Source organism: Punica granatum, chromosome 1 (assembly GCF_007655135.1).
Source record: "Punica granatum isolate Tunisia-2019 chromosome 1, ASM765513v2, whole genome shotgun sequence".
NCBI classification, from domain to species: domain Eukaryota; kingdom Viridiplantae; phylum Streptophyta; class Magnoliopsida; order Myrtales; family Lythraceae; genus Punica; species Punica granatum.
This window is the reverse complement of record NC_045127.1, coordinates 4,353,412-4,368,686: the sequence shown is the minus strand read 5'-3', so window position 1 is coordinate 4,368,686 and position 15,275 is coordinate 4,353,412. Positions and strand designations below refer to the sequence as shown.

The following is a 15,275-nucleotide window of genomic DNA, read 5'->3' as shown; positions in this document are numbered from 1 at the left end:
CATAAAAAGGAAACAGTAGGTAGGACTTTGGCTCCCAAAATCAAAAGGGCAAAGCGTCGACACTTTCGATTTTATGAAATGGGCATGAAATAACCCGACTGCATCCTGATAGAACATCGATCGGTCTATCTTATTAAATTACTGCAAGATCGACAGACTAGCGACGTCACGGCGTCACGGACCTCTCGCATCAAACTTGCTGTCACATAAGCAGTTTCGACATCCCGGTCTTTATCTCGTAAATCATACGCTCGTGTGCGATAACTAGCTGGTGAAGAGTAAACTGACAATGTATCTCTTGAGACAAAACATGTGAGACTTTTTGTGACTCCGATGGACATGACATTTCAATTTGGAACGCAAGAAAATAGGACGACCGCTGTCGAAGTCCAATGCCGCAAAACGAATGGCTCTCAACAAAGAAGCGTGTATAGAAAAATACAATAAAGTGGAAAAAAGGAAAGGACAGAAGGAAATTGAAACTAACATTCATTTCTTCAATTTATTTTTGTAGAACATAATATATGTATGGGAATAAAAATTAGCATCATGTGGACTAGCTAGAGAAATGAATAAATAAATTAATAACCAAGAAAAATGAGAGTGCAGTTACATAAGCCATTTTCAATAATCTAGAGATTTAAAGTTCGATTTTTATGATGAAATTATCTATATCTCTTTATTAGATTGTCTATTATTTTGTATTAGGCCACGAATCACCCTGATCAACGAATAACCATAATAAATTCACGGCCAACCAATACTGACCAGTTCCCACACATTGACTCACTGCCCGACACACGAGAATTCTGTTCATAACATTGAATTGAATTCTTCATTTTTTATTTATAAATTATATAAATTCATATATTTGTCCAATTTTATTTACTATCAATATATCAATTATACGTAAAAAATCATACAGAAAAGATATATAAATATGAACGCTATATAGATGAACTGACATGTTATCAGTTTCTAGGGAGAGGCCATTTGATCAGTTTCTTCCTCTCGTTTTCTTCTTCCTTCTTCGACCTATCGATGGCGCTCTTCTCGAACATCTTCAGCTGTTTCTCGGATTCAACTCAAGAGAACCGGAGAGGGTACGTCTGCAATGGCGAGGTCTGTGTCCTTGCCGATGGGAAGAGCTTGAATGGTGATCAGAAGAAGCAGCAGAGCCCCGTCGGAAAGATTTCCTTCGCCCGCCTTTCCAATCCGATGAGAAAAGCTTTAAGCTTTAGCTCATGAAGTCGATTGGTCTTAGACATCCAATGTAATCCGGTTCACCAGAATCAACTATGATAGTGGAGTTCTCTTCGCCCAGATCCGATCAACATCTGGTCGGGCGAATGTTCATTGGCAGATGCTCAACGACTGCGACTTGCCGATGCCTGGGCTAGGAACGTTTCGCTCGTGATCTTTTGCACATTTACTTTTGGTAACGTACACATAGTATCGATCGTGTAAAATAAAAGAGGATGGAACGATCTCCGTGTAATACTTTAAATTATTTGTTCGGCCAATTAGTCAGGCTGCGGTATCAAATGCATGATTCTTGCCGGTCATAAGCACATCTAAGTCAGGAACTTCATACTGCGATTGCCTCTCTCTTTACGAGTTACGTTTCACATGAATAAATCTCAACCAATATTTGTCAAGCCACCTCTGTAAATTAATAGCAAACCCGATTATAATTGTCAAGATCCTGCTCTTTGTGCAGGACCCGATTATGCTTTGGCAAAAGCTGCTCGAAATGGGCTGCAATAATCGGAGAGAACGATGGCTTGGGAATCAGATAGACAGAATCGGTGAGGGCCAGTTTGGCCGCAGCGAAGGTTCGGAATGCGTGATATGTAACACTTTGAGGACTTCATTTAACGATTAATAAATAGTCAAGGATGTATTTGGAAACGCGTTGAAAGATTGGGGGTACGATTTGAACGAGCATGCCGGATTTTATGACTGATGAGAGAGACAAAGACCCAGCCCGGTTAACTCCGAATGGTCCCACCGGAATTTCGCGGGAAAAGACGGGACCGTACCGTACACTAGACCTCACCTTCATCGTCTCGTCGGCACTCGGCAGCCCCTGCGTTCCGTTCTCAGTCCTCAGCTCGAGCTCGAACGAACAACAATGGAGAGACTCCGGCGAGCAGTGGCTGAGATCGCCTACGCTCGGGACCACGCTAAGCTCTCCCCGCTGCAGCGCTCTCTAGTTCCTGTGCTCTCCTTGGCCTCTGCTTTCTACCGGTTCGCCCTCTCCCTGCGCTCTTATCTCTACGGCTCGGGCGTCTTCTCCAAGCACCGGTGAGGTTTTATTCTCTCTAGCTACTGCCATGGTTGCTGAAACAAAGGGATGGAAATGAAATGTGAGGAAAGAAGAAGAAGGTGCATCTGTATGGTATGGATATGTTGAATGGATTGATCTTGTTATGTAGCTCAAGATACTGATTCAATTGTTCTGTTTTGGGGGCTAAAGATTGCCCGTGCCGGTGATTAGTGTGGGGAATTTGACGTGGGGAGGCAACGGAAAGACGCCCATGGTCGAGCTTCTTGCAGGCTTGTTCGCTGATTCGGGGTTTCCGCCACTCATTCTCACGAGGGTATTGTGTATTATCCTTCTATACTCATTGTACTTACCGAGCCAATTCAGGTTATACGGATACTGACACATGTTTTGAGCTTGAAGGGAGGAATTTAAGAATGACGAATGGATGACAAGTATTCGATTATCGTAGGAGCAAATTATAAACAGTAAAGCCTCACAGAAGAATTAGAAAAATATGTGTAATGTGTATGTTAATTTGTGGGAGAGTGAAATTCCTAGAGTTGCGATGTGGAAAAAGTAGTACCTTTTCATTGAGTCGGATCATTGTAGCAATGTGACCATGTTATATTTTTTGCTGCAGTCTTCCTTGTTTGATTCGTTTTCTTTTCGCATAGGGTTATGCTGGGGGAGACGAGGCTAGGATGCTTCAAAGGCATCTTCTTGAGAAATCGGTTAAAATTGGTGTGGGTGCTGATCGAGCAGCAACTGCAGCAACTTTTATTGGAAAATATGGTTGCATTGATCCTCGTATGACTATATGCTCCAAGAGTGGGTTCCCCAACCAGAGGTTCAGAAGTCATTCCCAGACTGAGGGAATTGGTGCTGTAATACTGGATGATGGGATGCAGGTACACAGACACTTCTCATATGTTTTCTCACTATTGTGATGTGGAAGCACAACAAATGGATGAACTTTTATCATCCGTGTCATACTTCAGCCCAGTGATATATTTTTTCTTAAGGTCCTCAGAATTTGGAGTACATGAAACAGATGTCCATGGTTGGAAAAATACAAAAAAAATGCTTTACTACATTTGTTTTTTCAGAAGCACTACACATTTATGCATTCTCCTGAAATCTAATTCTCATGTCTTGATTTGTGCCAGCATTGGCGCTTGTGGCGTGATTTGGATATTGTAATGGTTAATGGTTTACAGCCATGGGGAAATGGTCAGTTACTTCCACTCGGACCTCTGAGAGAACCTCTTACAGCCCTTCAAAGAGCAGACATTACCGTAGTCCACAATGCAGACTTGGTATCCAGCTCCATTTCACCTTTTCAGACAATTGCTTTTTCTCAGCTTGTATTGCCTTTATCATATCATTCGTGTATTCTTGCTTCTTGCATCTTTTTGGTCGAGAGGTGCAGACCTTTTTGAAACTCCATAGCAGATCGAAATTCTAGTGTCTACTTGATAAATACAGGTGCCAGGACAAAATCTTAAACGCATTGAGCATACAATTCGAGAAGTTAAAGATTCTATTCCAATTTTTTATACTAGAATGGCTCCTGCATACTTTTTCGAAGTGGGAAATATTGCCTCTCTGATACCGTTGGAGGCACTTTCTGGGAACATTGTACTATGTGTCTCTGCAATTGGTTCTGCTACTGCTTTTGTCAAAGGGGTGGAAAATGTATGTTTTCCTACACCTCACCATGTACATTCAAACTTACTTGTTTGGTTGGATTTACTCAATTATCAATCACCTATGCAGCTTGGAGCCATTTATATTGATAGAATTGACTTCAGTGACCACCACATATTCAAAAGAGAGGTATAGTTATCTTTGAATTTACCTGACCTTCAGATATCCTTTAAACTTCTTTTAAATGAGGAACTGTGTCATTTTGCCCGACCACACTGTTTTCATATGGGGATTATGCTTTGATGAAATCTGCTAGCGTTCTTTAAATTACCATCTTGATGTTTCTACTCTAACGACATCTAATATAGTTTCTTCAATTGACATAGGATATTCAGATGATAAAAATGAGGCTCAAGGAGCTGGAGGGTCAATTTGGCATGGAGCCAATTATCATTATAACAGAAAAGGTAAGTGTTTTACTTGTAGAATACGACAAGGTTCAGATACAAGCAGAGGGCATTATCTATCAAATTCTTCTCACAATATTGGTCTAGGCATAGTAAGCAACTCAGGGGCTTATCTTATTTTTATGACATAGTATTAGCTTATGCCTCAAGTTTAAAAGCCTTCAGTTTTATACAGTTGAATATTAATACAGCTAACCGCTTATCCAATAATAATAATAATAATAATTAATACAGCTGCTGTTGGCCAACTTATACTAGATTCTCGTTGCATTTGCTGCAGAAATGCCCTGTTGAGGAGTCCTTTTATAGTAGATTAATTTTTATGACTTAATGTACAAAGGGCTCTCTCTGTTCCTCGAGTTGCAATGCTATTGTCTTGGCAAAAACGAATTGAAACTCATGGAAAACAATCTGTTTTCAGAACATATTCAATTCTCGTGTTAGTTAGCGTAACACAGCATCATCCTCATACCTGCTTCATGTTTCAAACTTGAATTAACAGGACCATGATCGGGATCCGGAGATACTAAAACATTTCAGTCCTTATAAGGTTTGGGCGGTATGTGCTCAACTGCAGTTTGTTTCTCGTGAAGGATGCTCCAAGGATCAGTTCAAGAATTTGTTGGCAGAGCTCTTGAAAGTAAAACTGTCTGGCAGGACTTGCAACGTTGAATGAGTGGGCAGTTCTCTGGTGACTTCTCAGCTGCGTAAATGGACATGCTATACAGAGAGGAACCTGAATAGAATGAACTGCTTAACAATGTCAACTTAACTATATGCTTGCAGGACCAGATATGGGTTCGTGGTTTAACTTATCCAACAAAAGAAAAGGACTCTCGTGTTTTCCCTCCAATAAAGTTTATGCCCTCAGAGTCATTTTAAACCGTAGTTTAGGGGAAATTAGCATAGTGATGCTACAATCTGAGCAGAACCATGCCTTCCTTGTAACGGTTGCTGGGCGTTCTTTTTCTCAGGGGATGAGGTCTATGATGAGATGCTGAAGTGAGAGAACCTGGTACTGGAGTAATGTAGATGAGATTGAGATGATTCCGGCCTTCTAGGTTTAAAAGAAGCTGAAGTTTTCCGAATTTGGTCTTCATCGGAGTTTGGGATACTGTTCTACATTTCCTGAGAAAAGTAGGAACTTTCCTCAGAAAGCAGATGATATTGGTTTGAAGCTACTTCGCTGTGCCAGCTATCATTTGATTGTTCAGTACTCATTCTGTTCCATTACAAGATGAGGGATGAAGTGTTAGTTCACAGAAAGTGAACCTATGCAAGAAGACTCGCGGGATATTTCTTGTTTTGTATATGAAATATTTTCTGTAACTCTTGAGAATTTGTGCTCTTCGATGGTTCAGAAGATGCAGCTCTGACGAGCATCCTGAAACTCGTTGCAAGGGCAGTTTTGCAAATGGAAATGAACTAGTGATCACAATTGATGTTCGAGCTAGATGGCTATGTTATCTCATCAGGCAAGACTCTCCTCGTCAAAGATACTAGATGTGACCTATGCTAAGCTCAGATTTTATTGAATGAATGCAATTGATTAATTATTAAAATTCCGATGATATTCAGATAAAATAAAATATATATAATATACTAAAAGAGAACTTTGAAAAAAAAATTATAAATTCAAAAAATGCAAAATGCGGTGAGCGTGGATCGAACACGCGACCTTCAGATCTTCAGTCTGACGCTCTCCCAACTGAGCTATCCCCGCTGTTTTCTTTTCTAGCTTATATTAGTTGTATATAAAATCTTTTTCTTTCCCCGCGCGCTCTCCCCCTTCCTCTCTCGCATGCCTCTCTCTCGCCGTCCCTGCACGCAGGGCACTCAACGAATCTCCGGTACCTGTTTGGTTACTCGCCGTTTACTATTTTAATCGGCGATGCCATTCCTAAATTCAGATGTTCCGTTCCTTTCACATCTATCGTCCCTCGAACTGCTGCTATTACGGCATTTGCTATCTATGGCGTCCCCCGGAAACTTGGGAGCATATAACGTTAAATATCCTCAGCGAGATTCTAGAACGCAATCCCATTTCGATATCTCTCCGCCCGAATTGCGCCGCTTCGAGGTCCATCAGCTCTTATCCTCTTCTCCCTTTCTTTCTTTAGTCTTCTAAGCATTAAATTTGGTGGGTCGGGGCTTGTTGTGCTCATTTCGCCAAGGAACTGCTCAGAAAGGTGAGATTTTGATGCACCATTAGCTCTCGAGGACAATGTCTTGTTGATGCCTCTGATGGGTGCTTTCTTGAAAGTTTCTGTTTTCTCTGACGTTTGTATGTTTAGTTTCAGTTGATGATTTTACGGTGGTGTGAAAATTTTCGATTCTTTTAAAACTGCCGGGGATCAAAGCGTTCGAGGTTGAGACTACAGCGAATTGCAGCTGGTGCCGAACTGAGTTGGCGGGAGGGAAGTAAACGCGTTGATGATACTGGAAAGAAGGCGGGAAATTCAACCATGACGTTTCCGATATATGATGACAACCTGTACCTCTTGCACATGACAAATGACCTTGAAAAGGTATTGAATTTTTTTGTGTAAGCTTACTGCTATTATTGTTGTCCGCTGCATTTCCCGGGTTTAAGGAATCATTGATGCAGGAAAGGTTGCTCTTGTGATTCTGAAGGTATATCTGCTCTTAGACAAAGGAAGCATGAGAAACGGACTATCTTGAGCAGAAAACTATTTGAGATAATGGACCTGCAACTCGAGAATCCTGAAGAAATGGACTCTTTGATTGCTTGACAAAGAACTCGTGTTTCCTATTTATCTTTGTCGACCGAACAAAATTATTTTTCCTTTTCCTGAAACTCTAACAATCGTTCATTTTCCTCAGGCATCTCAAGAGCCGCCCACAAATTCAGTGAATGCTCTGATTGCTGGCAATGTCGAGAAAATTCCTCCATCATCTGTTGTCAAGCAGCTGGCTATAGCTCTCGAGTAAGTTGTCATTTTTAGCACCTGTGATTGCCATTCAAATAATTATAATACTGAGCATATAATTATTAAAAAAAAAAGAAAAGAAAAAAGGAATGAGCATGTTGCCTTTTTTTTTTCCCTCCATATATCATGATGGACTGAAAACTCATAAGAACACACATCTTTCAGAAGAGAAATCATCTATGGCAGGCACGGCATGATTTTGGAATTAATTTTCCCTTAACTGAGGGTCTGCTTAAGTTTGCCTTGACTACATTATTTGACTTTCTGTGTTATATATCATAAATGTTCGACTATGTCTTTCATCTTTATTTTAAGAGTTGCTCTATTGCTTTTTTCCACTCTTTGTTTAATGAAAGGTGGACAACTAGCAGGAAAGGGAAGAAGTTTAGTTCAATGAAAGATCTTCTGGCATCATCTACGGCTTCCTCTCCTATCAGGGATAGGGCAGAAAGGAGCATCTCAGTAGTAAAATCATTAGTGCTTCGCGGGAAGGACGAAAGGGTTACACCAGAATTAGGAGATGATGATCAGTTTACATTTTTGATTCATTCTCTCTTTGATTCAGGTATAGTAAAAGATCGTAAGATAGAATTTTCATCATGGATGGTTTTGTTATGCACCTGTAGTGATTGTCACTTTCACTTCTATTATAATATCCATATGATATTTGCAGAAGGACATTTTCTCAGTAGGAAGAATGCAACCGGTTTAGAGGGGAGTGCTGCAACAGCTTTTTCAAGAGATATTCATGGTGCTCCTCCTGAAAGTTTTGTTGCTAAACTATCAGAAGTAATTGGATATTTCAGGAGCCTGAAGAAAATGGCTCTGTTTTGGTGCAGGATAGTTGCAGAGGCAAGTGAATTGTCTGGAATCTGGATTATCGCTTATTGATTACAACAGTAATTTGGTTAAAGACTAAAACGGCATATTCTAAAGAGTACTATGTTTAGATCTACAGGGCTGTTTTGCTTTCACGATGATTAATCACTGACAAATCCAGTAGTATTTCAGTTACTTTTAGTGACCTGTCAATAATTGACTGAGATACCACATTTTGATATTTTGGAAATTGCAGCTTCGAAGAACTTGGTCTGAGGAGGAGCATATATGTGGCATTCCTTTGGATGGGATGCCAGATCTCGATTGCTGTCTTCTGTATCAGCAGTTGCAGGTCATCAATAGTTGTATATCTCGAAAAAGGCGACGTCTAGTTGCCATTGAATCATTAGATTCAGCTAGTTCAAATTCTAGAGAGTCGGCCAGTACCAATGACACTGCTACTTTAAGTCCTAAATTGTATGCAAGACTAGGAACTGGGGAGCTTGTTCAGCGGCTGGGAGCAGATCGCCAGTCTGATGATCTAGTCATGTTGGAAACTGGAGAACCTATATATTTTCCGATTACCCAGGTCCGTTCATTTCGTTTTGTTTTGAATGATGAATAGATATTTCCTTCAGAGTCCCTTGCTCAGGTCTACATTGCCTTGATTATATATAGGAAGGCCCATTACTCACTGACGATCTCATCAAAGAGACGGAGGAATTTGTTCTTCAGACAGGAAGGTTAGTAGAAGTTTATAGAAAGTTGATCATCCCTGATTAGCTACTGTTCTTATTTTTTCAAATCAGATACTTCTTTTTCCGTGTAACTGTGCCTCTCCTAGGTAATATGCTTGTGTATTAACTAGCAGCTAGTCATAGATTACGCACGTCCTTTGCCATTTTCCTTCATGTAGATTTGTTATTGTGCACACTCCGGGACAACTAATGATAGCTTTTGCTTTTGTCAGTGTTGGTGCTGGTTGTTCTCATCTCCTCTCCGACATGCAGGCTTTTAAGGTCTATCTCTGAAACGAGTGCTCCACTTAGTCGTCTTCCTTCCAAATGTTTATGCAATTATCTCTTGATCTATACTCTTACTTGCTAGGCTGCTAATCCGGGTTGCATCCTAGAAGACTTTGTTAGATGGCACTCTCCTCCCGATTGGACCGAAGCTGACGAAAGTATCGAAGGCGATGACTTCTTTGATGGGACTGATGCATCTTCAAGAGGACTGCTAAGTAAACGGATGCAGAAAGAAGGTTTTATTTCTGCTTTACTTCATTATTACCGTATTCTCATTTTATAGACAGTCCTTTATTATTACCGTATTCTGCTTTGGTTACTTGAAGGGAGGGTTACTTTGGCTAGTGGTAGGTTTAAGTTTTGGTAAGGTCGACTTTGGATTGTTTGGCCACAGCGAAAACTTATACTGACCCCTATCAAACTGTGAACCATCACCTAGTAAAGAGAAGGCATTCCTTGAAGTTACCGTAAAAGTTCTACAAACTTAATATACATGAAGCTTTTGGTCAGACACATCTGGTCTACTTTGGAATCATATATGGGCAGGGGCTAATATTATAGCTCCACCAGTATTGAAGTTTTTTCGTTTGTTTGTTGTATTCAAGAACTTGGTCGCATTATTGTCCTGATGAAATTTGTGTTATATTAGGTAACTTGTGGCTTCACTTATGGAAAACAGCTAAACCTATACCAGCTGTTAAGCAAGCACCTCTATTTGATGAGGATTTGGCCGTGTAAGTAAAATAAATTTCCGGGAGGAATCATTTCCAAGTTCAAGAGTTTGCAATTTCAACTCTCTGACGTGAGATAATCATCTCATATTATATTCTATAGGGAAGGAACCCTGGACATTCTGGAGTATATTCCACCTTTCGAGCTTTTCAAACAACTTTTTGTTTCCTTGGTGAGTTCTGTAATCATTTTTTTGGGCTTATGATGATGTTCATGTTTATTACAAGTTATCCACATTATCCACAAAATTTTGCAATTGTTTGATGAGCACACTCATTTGGCTTTTTTTTTTTCTCGAGATTTTCAGCTTGGCGTGGGATTTGTTGTTGCTGAAGGAACTCTTTCGGTTGATGAGAACTTCTCAAAGCTGTTTTATGAGTGCAAAGATTTTGTTGTCCATGCATGTCAGGGGAGTATCAATGAGAAAGTTCAGGATCTTTGCCAGGTAATATTACGGTAGAGTAGACAGCGACTTCTACCAAGAAGGCATGCTGATCTACTACTAATATTAAAGATCAGCGATAATAAGGGTCCAGAGATTTTCTTTGATTAATTTCCCGGAATTTTAGGTGTATGAAACAGTAGAGAGTATGCTGCTCAATCCTGAAGAAGTCCTGAAAGCCCTGAAGCAGCAGCCTGAGGGAGGAAGCCCCACAGAGAACGAATCCAGGCGTCGGTTTATCAGAATACCGGGCCTGAGCCTTGGAGGCAAGGAGAGGCCCTGGAGAAATCCGGAACTGAAAGATGGGCAGGATCCAGAAGAGAAGACCCCAAGGACCGGCCGAGTAATTGCAAGCTTCTTCAGACGAAAGTCATTCTGGTTCTCGAGGAATACCCCGAAGGGCTGTGCATCTCCTCCTAACGGTTCCGTGTCCAGAAGCGAAGTCAGTTGGTTGGTAACCTAGGTGTATATAACGACTAGATCTTCTTTCCTTCATAGAGATGATTGTTTGGCAAATCTAAGGCCATAGTTGCACCCCGACTAGGCGTTCATTATCTCGAAATACTTGGCTCCTGGGTGGGCGAGCTAAGCCTTGTATAGTAACTGTAATTATCCAAATACTTGGCTCTCGAGTCATCTGTAATTGTAAAATCTAATGCATTTAGCCTTTGTCAGCAATGACACTGCGGGGTTCATTTCGAGTGTGCCGTGACGAGATATATGTATATATATATATATATAGATTCACTTCTAACATTAAGGTTGTGTTTGATTACTCCAAATAAGTGTTGAAATTTTAATATCAACACTTAATTGGATTAAACTTATTTAATAAACACAAAATAAAAGTAATTTAACTTAATGAGTAAGTCAAAAAAGTGCTGAATGAGCAAGTAAATGGGAAGTCAGTTAATCATTCAGTGATTTTTTTGGCTAAATCGCTCGGCTGAGGGCAACTTTATAATATTTGTGGCGGTGCCTCTCAACTTTTTCATAATTTGTAAATCAGTCCATTTTGCGTTTCTCAGTAGCCACAGAGAGAGAGAGAGAGAAGGGAGGGGCGCCGATCCGGGGGGGGCGCGCCATCGCCGGCCACCAAACCCACCAAGGAGTTCGTCGGCAAGCACAGAGAACACCGACCTTCTCCTCTGTGGCGGTAGTGGTCGGGATCGAGACCACCGTCGCCCCAATTTCCCTCCCTCCCTCTCTCTGCCAACGCCCCCTCCCTCTCAGGATCAAAAACCTTGGATCCCCTTTTTTTTGCAACTTTTATTTTTTTAATTTTCTGAATCTTACAAAAATAAAATAAAATTGTGTGCAAAAGTGAAAAGAAGTTAAAGTATTGGAACTATCTAACTATAATTTTAGTTATTATAATTCCACCCAATCAAACACTTTTCACTTAATCGATTAAGCACTTATTCTATTTAGATATTAAACTTTCAGCGATTAAAATTAAGTCCAAACAAACACGACCTATCCCTTATCAGAATCCGTTATCAGAAATATGGAGGTGGCCTTGAAGTTTAACTTCTTGTACTGTTGAAGCCCTGACCCTTTGTTGGTGAGCTCGACCCCCCTTCTTTCGTCGAATCATCTTCATTGGGCTTGTTCTGATCATCTTCTTGACCAACCTTATCGAACCCGAAATACTTGGATATTAGATCCGGCACCACGAAGTTCGCTATCCAGTACATTCCCAGAAGTACCGCACTGCAAAGTTTAACCGAATTAAAATTCAACTATTTTTCTCTACAGCTTTCTTCAACGTAAACTTTACGAAAATTTTGATGACTCGCCTTGTTTGAAGGAAAACGGATATATCCCCGGATTTTGCCGGAGAAGCAGCGGCAACGCTGCAGAACTCATTGACAGCATTGGCCGTCGTATGAACTGGCAGCATTGAAGTCGGCGTGAACAGGTCGGAGCTGCGAATTACATAGGGACAGAGCTGACCACTGCGCAACTCCCGAATGGGACCGAGTGATCTCCTACTGGGTTGGCGCTGTCGAGGTGAGATAAGGGATGGAGACGGAGACCGACAGTAAGCAACAGACTCCATTGTTTGTCTGAGCTTCACTGCACTTCCTCTGCAGCAGGAGAAGATAGTTCTTCCACGAATGGATAACGAGAAGATTTTTCTTCTTTATGATGGATATCATGTTTAGCTCCCTAATTTTTATAAAAATTCCACATTAGCCCCATCATCTTTCAAAAAATTGCGGCTACACCGTCAAAGCCCCTGTTAAAAGATTGACCAAATGTTATGCCATATTATGATAGAAGACTATTGTTTGGAGAATTTCGCTAAGTCTCTGAATTTCGTTAATTATCATGCTCTTCGAATGAGGTGAGCATTGTACACCGACAACGTATACAATCACAAATTCACAACCACGTCATTGAATGCCTCTAAGACAATCTTCAAATTCTTTCGACCATTCTTGTCATATTCAAATGCCTAATCAACGCCTCAAAAACTTTAAATTCACCCGGAAAGGTGCTCGCCTCACAAGTCGGGAAAACATGTTCTTAACTTCTTTATCCTGAATAATTACATATATGCACATATATTATTCGGCATGCAGATTGAAATTGAAAAACTGTTACTGATTAGGTCAGCACTACAGGGAAATTGTGAGTAGTTCTGGGCAATAAATTTTGATTAAGAAATTCTAACTAATTTCAAGCAATTGCTCTTAGTCTTTTTTTTTTTTTTGTTACAAGGGAGACTCACGGGTCCAGTACAATGAAATAGAACCTAATAGTTAATAAATGGGCACGAGTGGTCCCATTAAGTATCGAACATGAAAATTCTTTATTACCATACGAGAGCGTGAGCCACTGCTCTACAGCCTCTTTAATTCTGTCATATTTTTTTATTTGACTTTTGCCAATTCAAAATTAAAAACAATTGTACATTCGAGTCAATGATCAGTTAATGCTCAACGGCCGATCGACCACCGAATCAATGACTAACTAGCTAGACATAAATTTTCTAGACCCACCAATCCTCTGCTTATTATTTATAATTCGGATCTCGATAGTTAAGTTGTTCTGAAAGCCTTTCTTGTCAGTAATGTACTAATTAAGCACATTATCCAGTCGAAAGAAACAGCGACGGAGACGATTTTGGATTGTGATAGCTAGAATTGCCCCCACATGATCGAGCAGTTGATTAGTTAAATATGCACAATCTTGTTAATGTATTATTACAAATCTGCATATATATATATATATATATCATATTAATGAGAATCATGGGCTTTCACCAGCTCGAGTTCTGGAAAAACATGCAACCGATTGCTCAAAAGTCCAAGCAGAGAAGCTGGAAAGCGAAAAACCCTAGTGCAGCTACTAATTAATTAAAAGTTTATCTTCATGCATGGCATTCAATCGGTCAGAATTTCTTCGAATATGTCCTTTGAATTGATTCGAGACACTACTAAAACCCAGATGATTAGAGAAGAATACGGTCCATGGATTCCTCCTTCTTGGAAATTTGCCCATACTGGGGAGAGAGTGATTCTTGCATGCATTTTAATTTCGACCGAAAAAGATTCTTGCATGCGTAAACGTTGTTGTCGTTCGACATTAATCATATATGTGTGTAAATCCATCACTTTTGTAATAAAATACATTAAAGTTCAAAGAATATGGCATCGATCTGACTGATGTAATGCTTTATGACATTTATAGTAAGATTAGGGAGATGAGATCGTGTTCGCCAAACAACTTGTCTGAACTGGGATAAAAATGTATACGCAAGAAAGTCACGACGTCCCACTTGCATTAACTTCTCTTTGCCCTACACCACGCGGTTTTAGATGAGTAGATGATCGAATTTAATATTACACTTTCATGTATCACTATTGGCTCATTGAAGCTCTCTCTATATAAATCCCATGTCGATCCTCCACTTCTCTCACACCAAACGACACATGCATATATCGTGCCAACCGTTCAAAGAAAACATGACAATATCAAGTTATCGTAAGCTGTGTCTCGTTTTGCTCCTCGGAGCCCTAGTTTTCTCCACCACAACCACCGCGAGCCGGAAGCTTCAGGACGGTTCTTTCAAGGATGAGAAGACGCTCTTTCCTGGGCATGGCGGTGGACTAGGTGGGGGTGGCGGTTTGGGAGGTGGTGGTGGAGCGGGCTATGGAGGCGGTGCTGGTGCAGGTGGTGGGCTTGGTGGAGGTGGTGGACTCGGAGGTGGTGGCGGCGGTGGACTAGGGGGTGGAGGTGGAGCTGGTGGGGGAGCTGGCTATGGGGGCGGGGCTGGTGCTGGAGGCGGAGCTGGAGTTGGCGGCGGGGGAGGGTATGGTGGCGGTGCTGGTGGAGGAATAGGTGGTGGTGCCGGAGGAGGGTATGGGGGTGGAGCGGGTGCTGGTGGAGGACTAGGTGGAGGAGCTGGAGGTGGTGGTGGCTTTGGCGGTGGCGGTGGCAGCGGAGGTGGACTTGGCAGTGGAGCCGGTGGTGGGTACGGCGGAGGAGCTGGTGGTGGATTAGGTGGTGGATATCCTTGAAGAACGTTCTATATGATACATATGGAGCTGCGTTGTTCCTAAAACAAATGTATCGTTTTAAGGAAAATAAGATGCTATAATGCAGGCTTTTATCCTGCAAATTAAGCAAAAACAAAAAATAAAAGAGATGATATATATATATATATATTTATATATTGCTTCATGATTTTTGCTGATTATAGTCAAAGTATATGTGTAATTTCTCCACATAAAAAGAAAATGCTGATCAATGAATAAAATATTTATTTCCACTCTACATTTGAAGAAATTCCTTTTCTTTCAAACACATACAATATTCATCACTAGAAAAATAATAATGGCAAACCCATCGTTAACTAATTCATTTATGAATTTCATAATAATAGAAGTACATGTCCTACCGAAAGAGAATTTA

The 15,275-nt window shown here is 40.7% G+C and overlaps 4 protein-coding genes and 1 non-coding gene across 15 annotated transcripts; 3 read left to right on the top strand and 2 right to left on the bottom strand.

Moving 5' to 3' along the window:
• Positions 1-899: 899 nt before the first annotated feature.
• Positions 900-5,836, top strand: LOC116191391 (probable tetraacyldisaccharide 4'-kinase, mitochondrial). Of its 7 annotated transcripts, none has more exons than XR_004153509.1 (9): positions 900-2,307; positions 2,480-2,603; positions 2,944-3,177; positions 3,436-3,585; positions 3,755-3,964; positions 4,046-4,105; positions 4,312-4,383; positions 4,886-5,180; positions 5,356-5,836. XR_004153509.1 is itself a non-coding variant. In XM_031520254.1 (8 exons), exons 1-8 carry the CDS (start codon positions 2,135-2,137, stop codon positions 5,057-5,059), a joined length of 1,206 nt encoding a protein of 401 aa, XP_031376114.1. In that variant the 5' UTR covers positions 901-2,134; the 3' UTR covers positions 5,060-5,836. The 7 variants fall into 7 exon arrangements, 1 of the variants encoding a protein (XP_031376114.1); XR_004153493.1 differs by having other exon boundaries at positions 901-2,307; positions 4,303-4,383; XR_004153514.1 differs by having other exon boundaries at positions 2,165-2,388; positions 4,303-4,383.
• A 197-nt stretch (positions 5,837-6,033) lies between these two features.
• On the bottom strand, positions 6,034-6,106 carry TRNAF-GAA. The gene has a single exon. It is a non-coding gene; the product is annotated as a tRNA-Phe (tRNA).
• Positions 6,107-6,190: 84 nt separating this feature from the next.
• LOC116193138 (rab3 GTPase-activating protein catalytic subunit-like) lies at positions 6,191-11,047 on the top strand. Of its 5 annotated transcripts, none has more exons than XM_031521911.1 (13): positions 6,191-6,463; positions 6,684-6,911; positions 7,228-7,331; positions 7,691-7,899; positions 8,008-8,186; positions 8,410-8,742; positions 8,832-8,896; positions 9,124-9,172; positions 9,261-9,414; positions 9,828-9,912; positions 10,013-10,082; positions 10,218-10,355; positions 10,480-11,047. In XM_031521911.1, the coding sequence occupies exons 2-13, from the start codon at positions 6,849-6,851 to the stop codon at positions 10,813-10,815; spliced, it is 1,785 nt and encodes a 594-aa protein (XP_031377771.1). In that variant the 5' UTR covers positions 6,191-6,463; positions 6,684-6,848; the 3' UTR covers positions 10,816-11,047. The 5 variants fall into 5 exon arrangements, with proteins under 5 accessions (XP_031377771.1, XP_031377772.1, XP_031377770.1 ...); XM_031521912.1 differs by having other exon boundaries at positions 6,678-6,911; XM_031521910.1 differs by having other exon boundaries at positions 6,191-6,572.
• Positions 11,048-11,686: 639 nt separating this feature from the next.
• Positions 11,687-12,474, bottom strand: LOC116192044. Its single transcript, XM_031520445.1, has 2 exons — positions 12,152-12,474; positions 11,687-12,065 (listed from the first exon to the last, which is right to left on the bottom strand). Exons 1-2 carry the CDS (start codon positions 12,412-12,414, stop codon positions 11,879-11,881), a joined length of 450 nt encoding a protein of 149 aa, XP_031376305.1. The 5' UTR covers positions 12,415-12,474; the 3' UTR covers positions 11,687-11,878.
• Positions 12,475-14,326: 1,852 nt separating this feature from the next.
• On the top strand, positions 14,327-14,881 carry LOC116189348 (glycine-rich protein 5). Its single transcript, XM_031519015.1, has one exon. It carries the CDS (start codon positions 14,327-14,329, stop codon positions 14,879-14,881), a length of 555 nt encoding a protein of 184 aa, XP_031374875.1.
• The last annotated feature ends 394 nt before the right edge of the window (positions 14,882-15,275 follow it).

Bases quoted from the DNA above. Each gene is read 5' to 3' on its own strand.
- LOC116191391 (XM_031520254.1), top strand. From the start codon at position 2,135: ATGGAGAGACTCCGGCGAGCAGTGGCTGAGATCGCCTACGCTCGGGAC. The intron at 3,586-3,754 runs GTATCCAGCTCC...TGATAAATACAG, and splicing joins TAGTCCACAATGCAGACTTG to GTGCCAGGACAAAATCTTAA. The intron at 4,384-4,885 runs GTAAGTGTTTTA...TTGAATTAACAG, and splicing joins TTATCATTATAACAGAAAAG to GACCATGATCGGGATCCGGA.
- LOC116193138 (XM_031521911.1), top strand. From the start codon at position 6,849: ATGACGTTTCCGATATATGATGACAACCTGTACCTCTTGCACATGACA. The intron at 10,083-10,217 runs GTGAGTTCTGTA...CGAGATTTTCAG, and splicing joins AACAACTTTTTGTTTCCTTG to CTTGGCGTGGGATTTGTTGT. The intron at 10,356-10,479 runs GTAATATTACGG...CCGGAATTTTAG, and splicing joins AAGTTCAGGATCTTTGCCAG to GTGTATGAAACAGTAGAGAG.
- LOC116192044 (XM_031520445.1), bottom strand. From the start codon at position 12,414: ATGGAGTCTGTTGCTTACTGTCGGTCTCCGTCTCCATCCCTTATCTCA. The intron at 12,066-12,151 runs GCGAGTCATCAA...TAAACTTTGCAG, and splicing joins TCCGTTTTCCTTCAAACAAG to TGCGGTACTTCTGGGAATGT.
- LOC116189348 (XM_031519015.1), top strand. From the start codon at position 14,327: ATGACAATATCAAGTTATCGTAAGCTGTGTCTCGTTTTGCTCCTCGGA.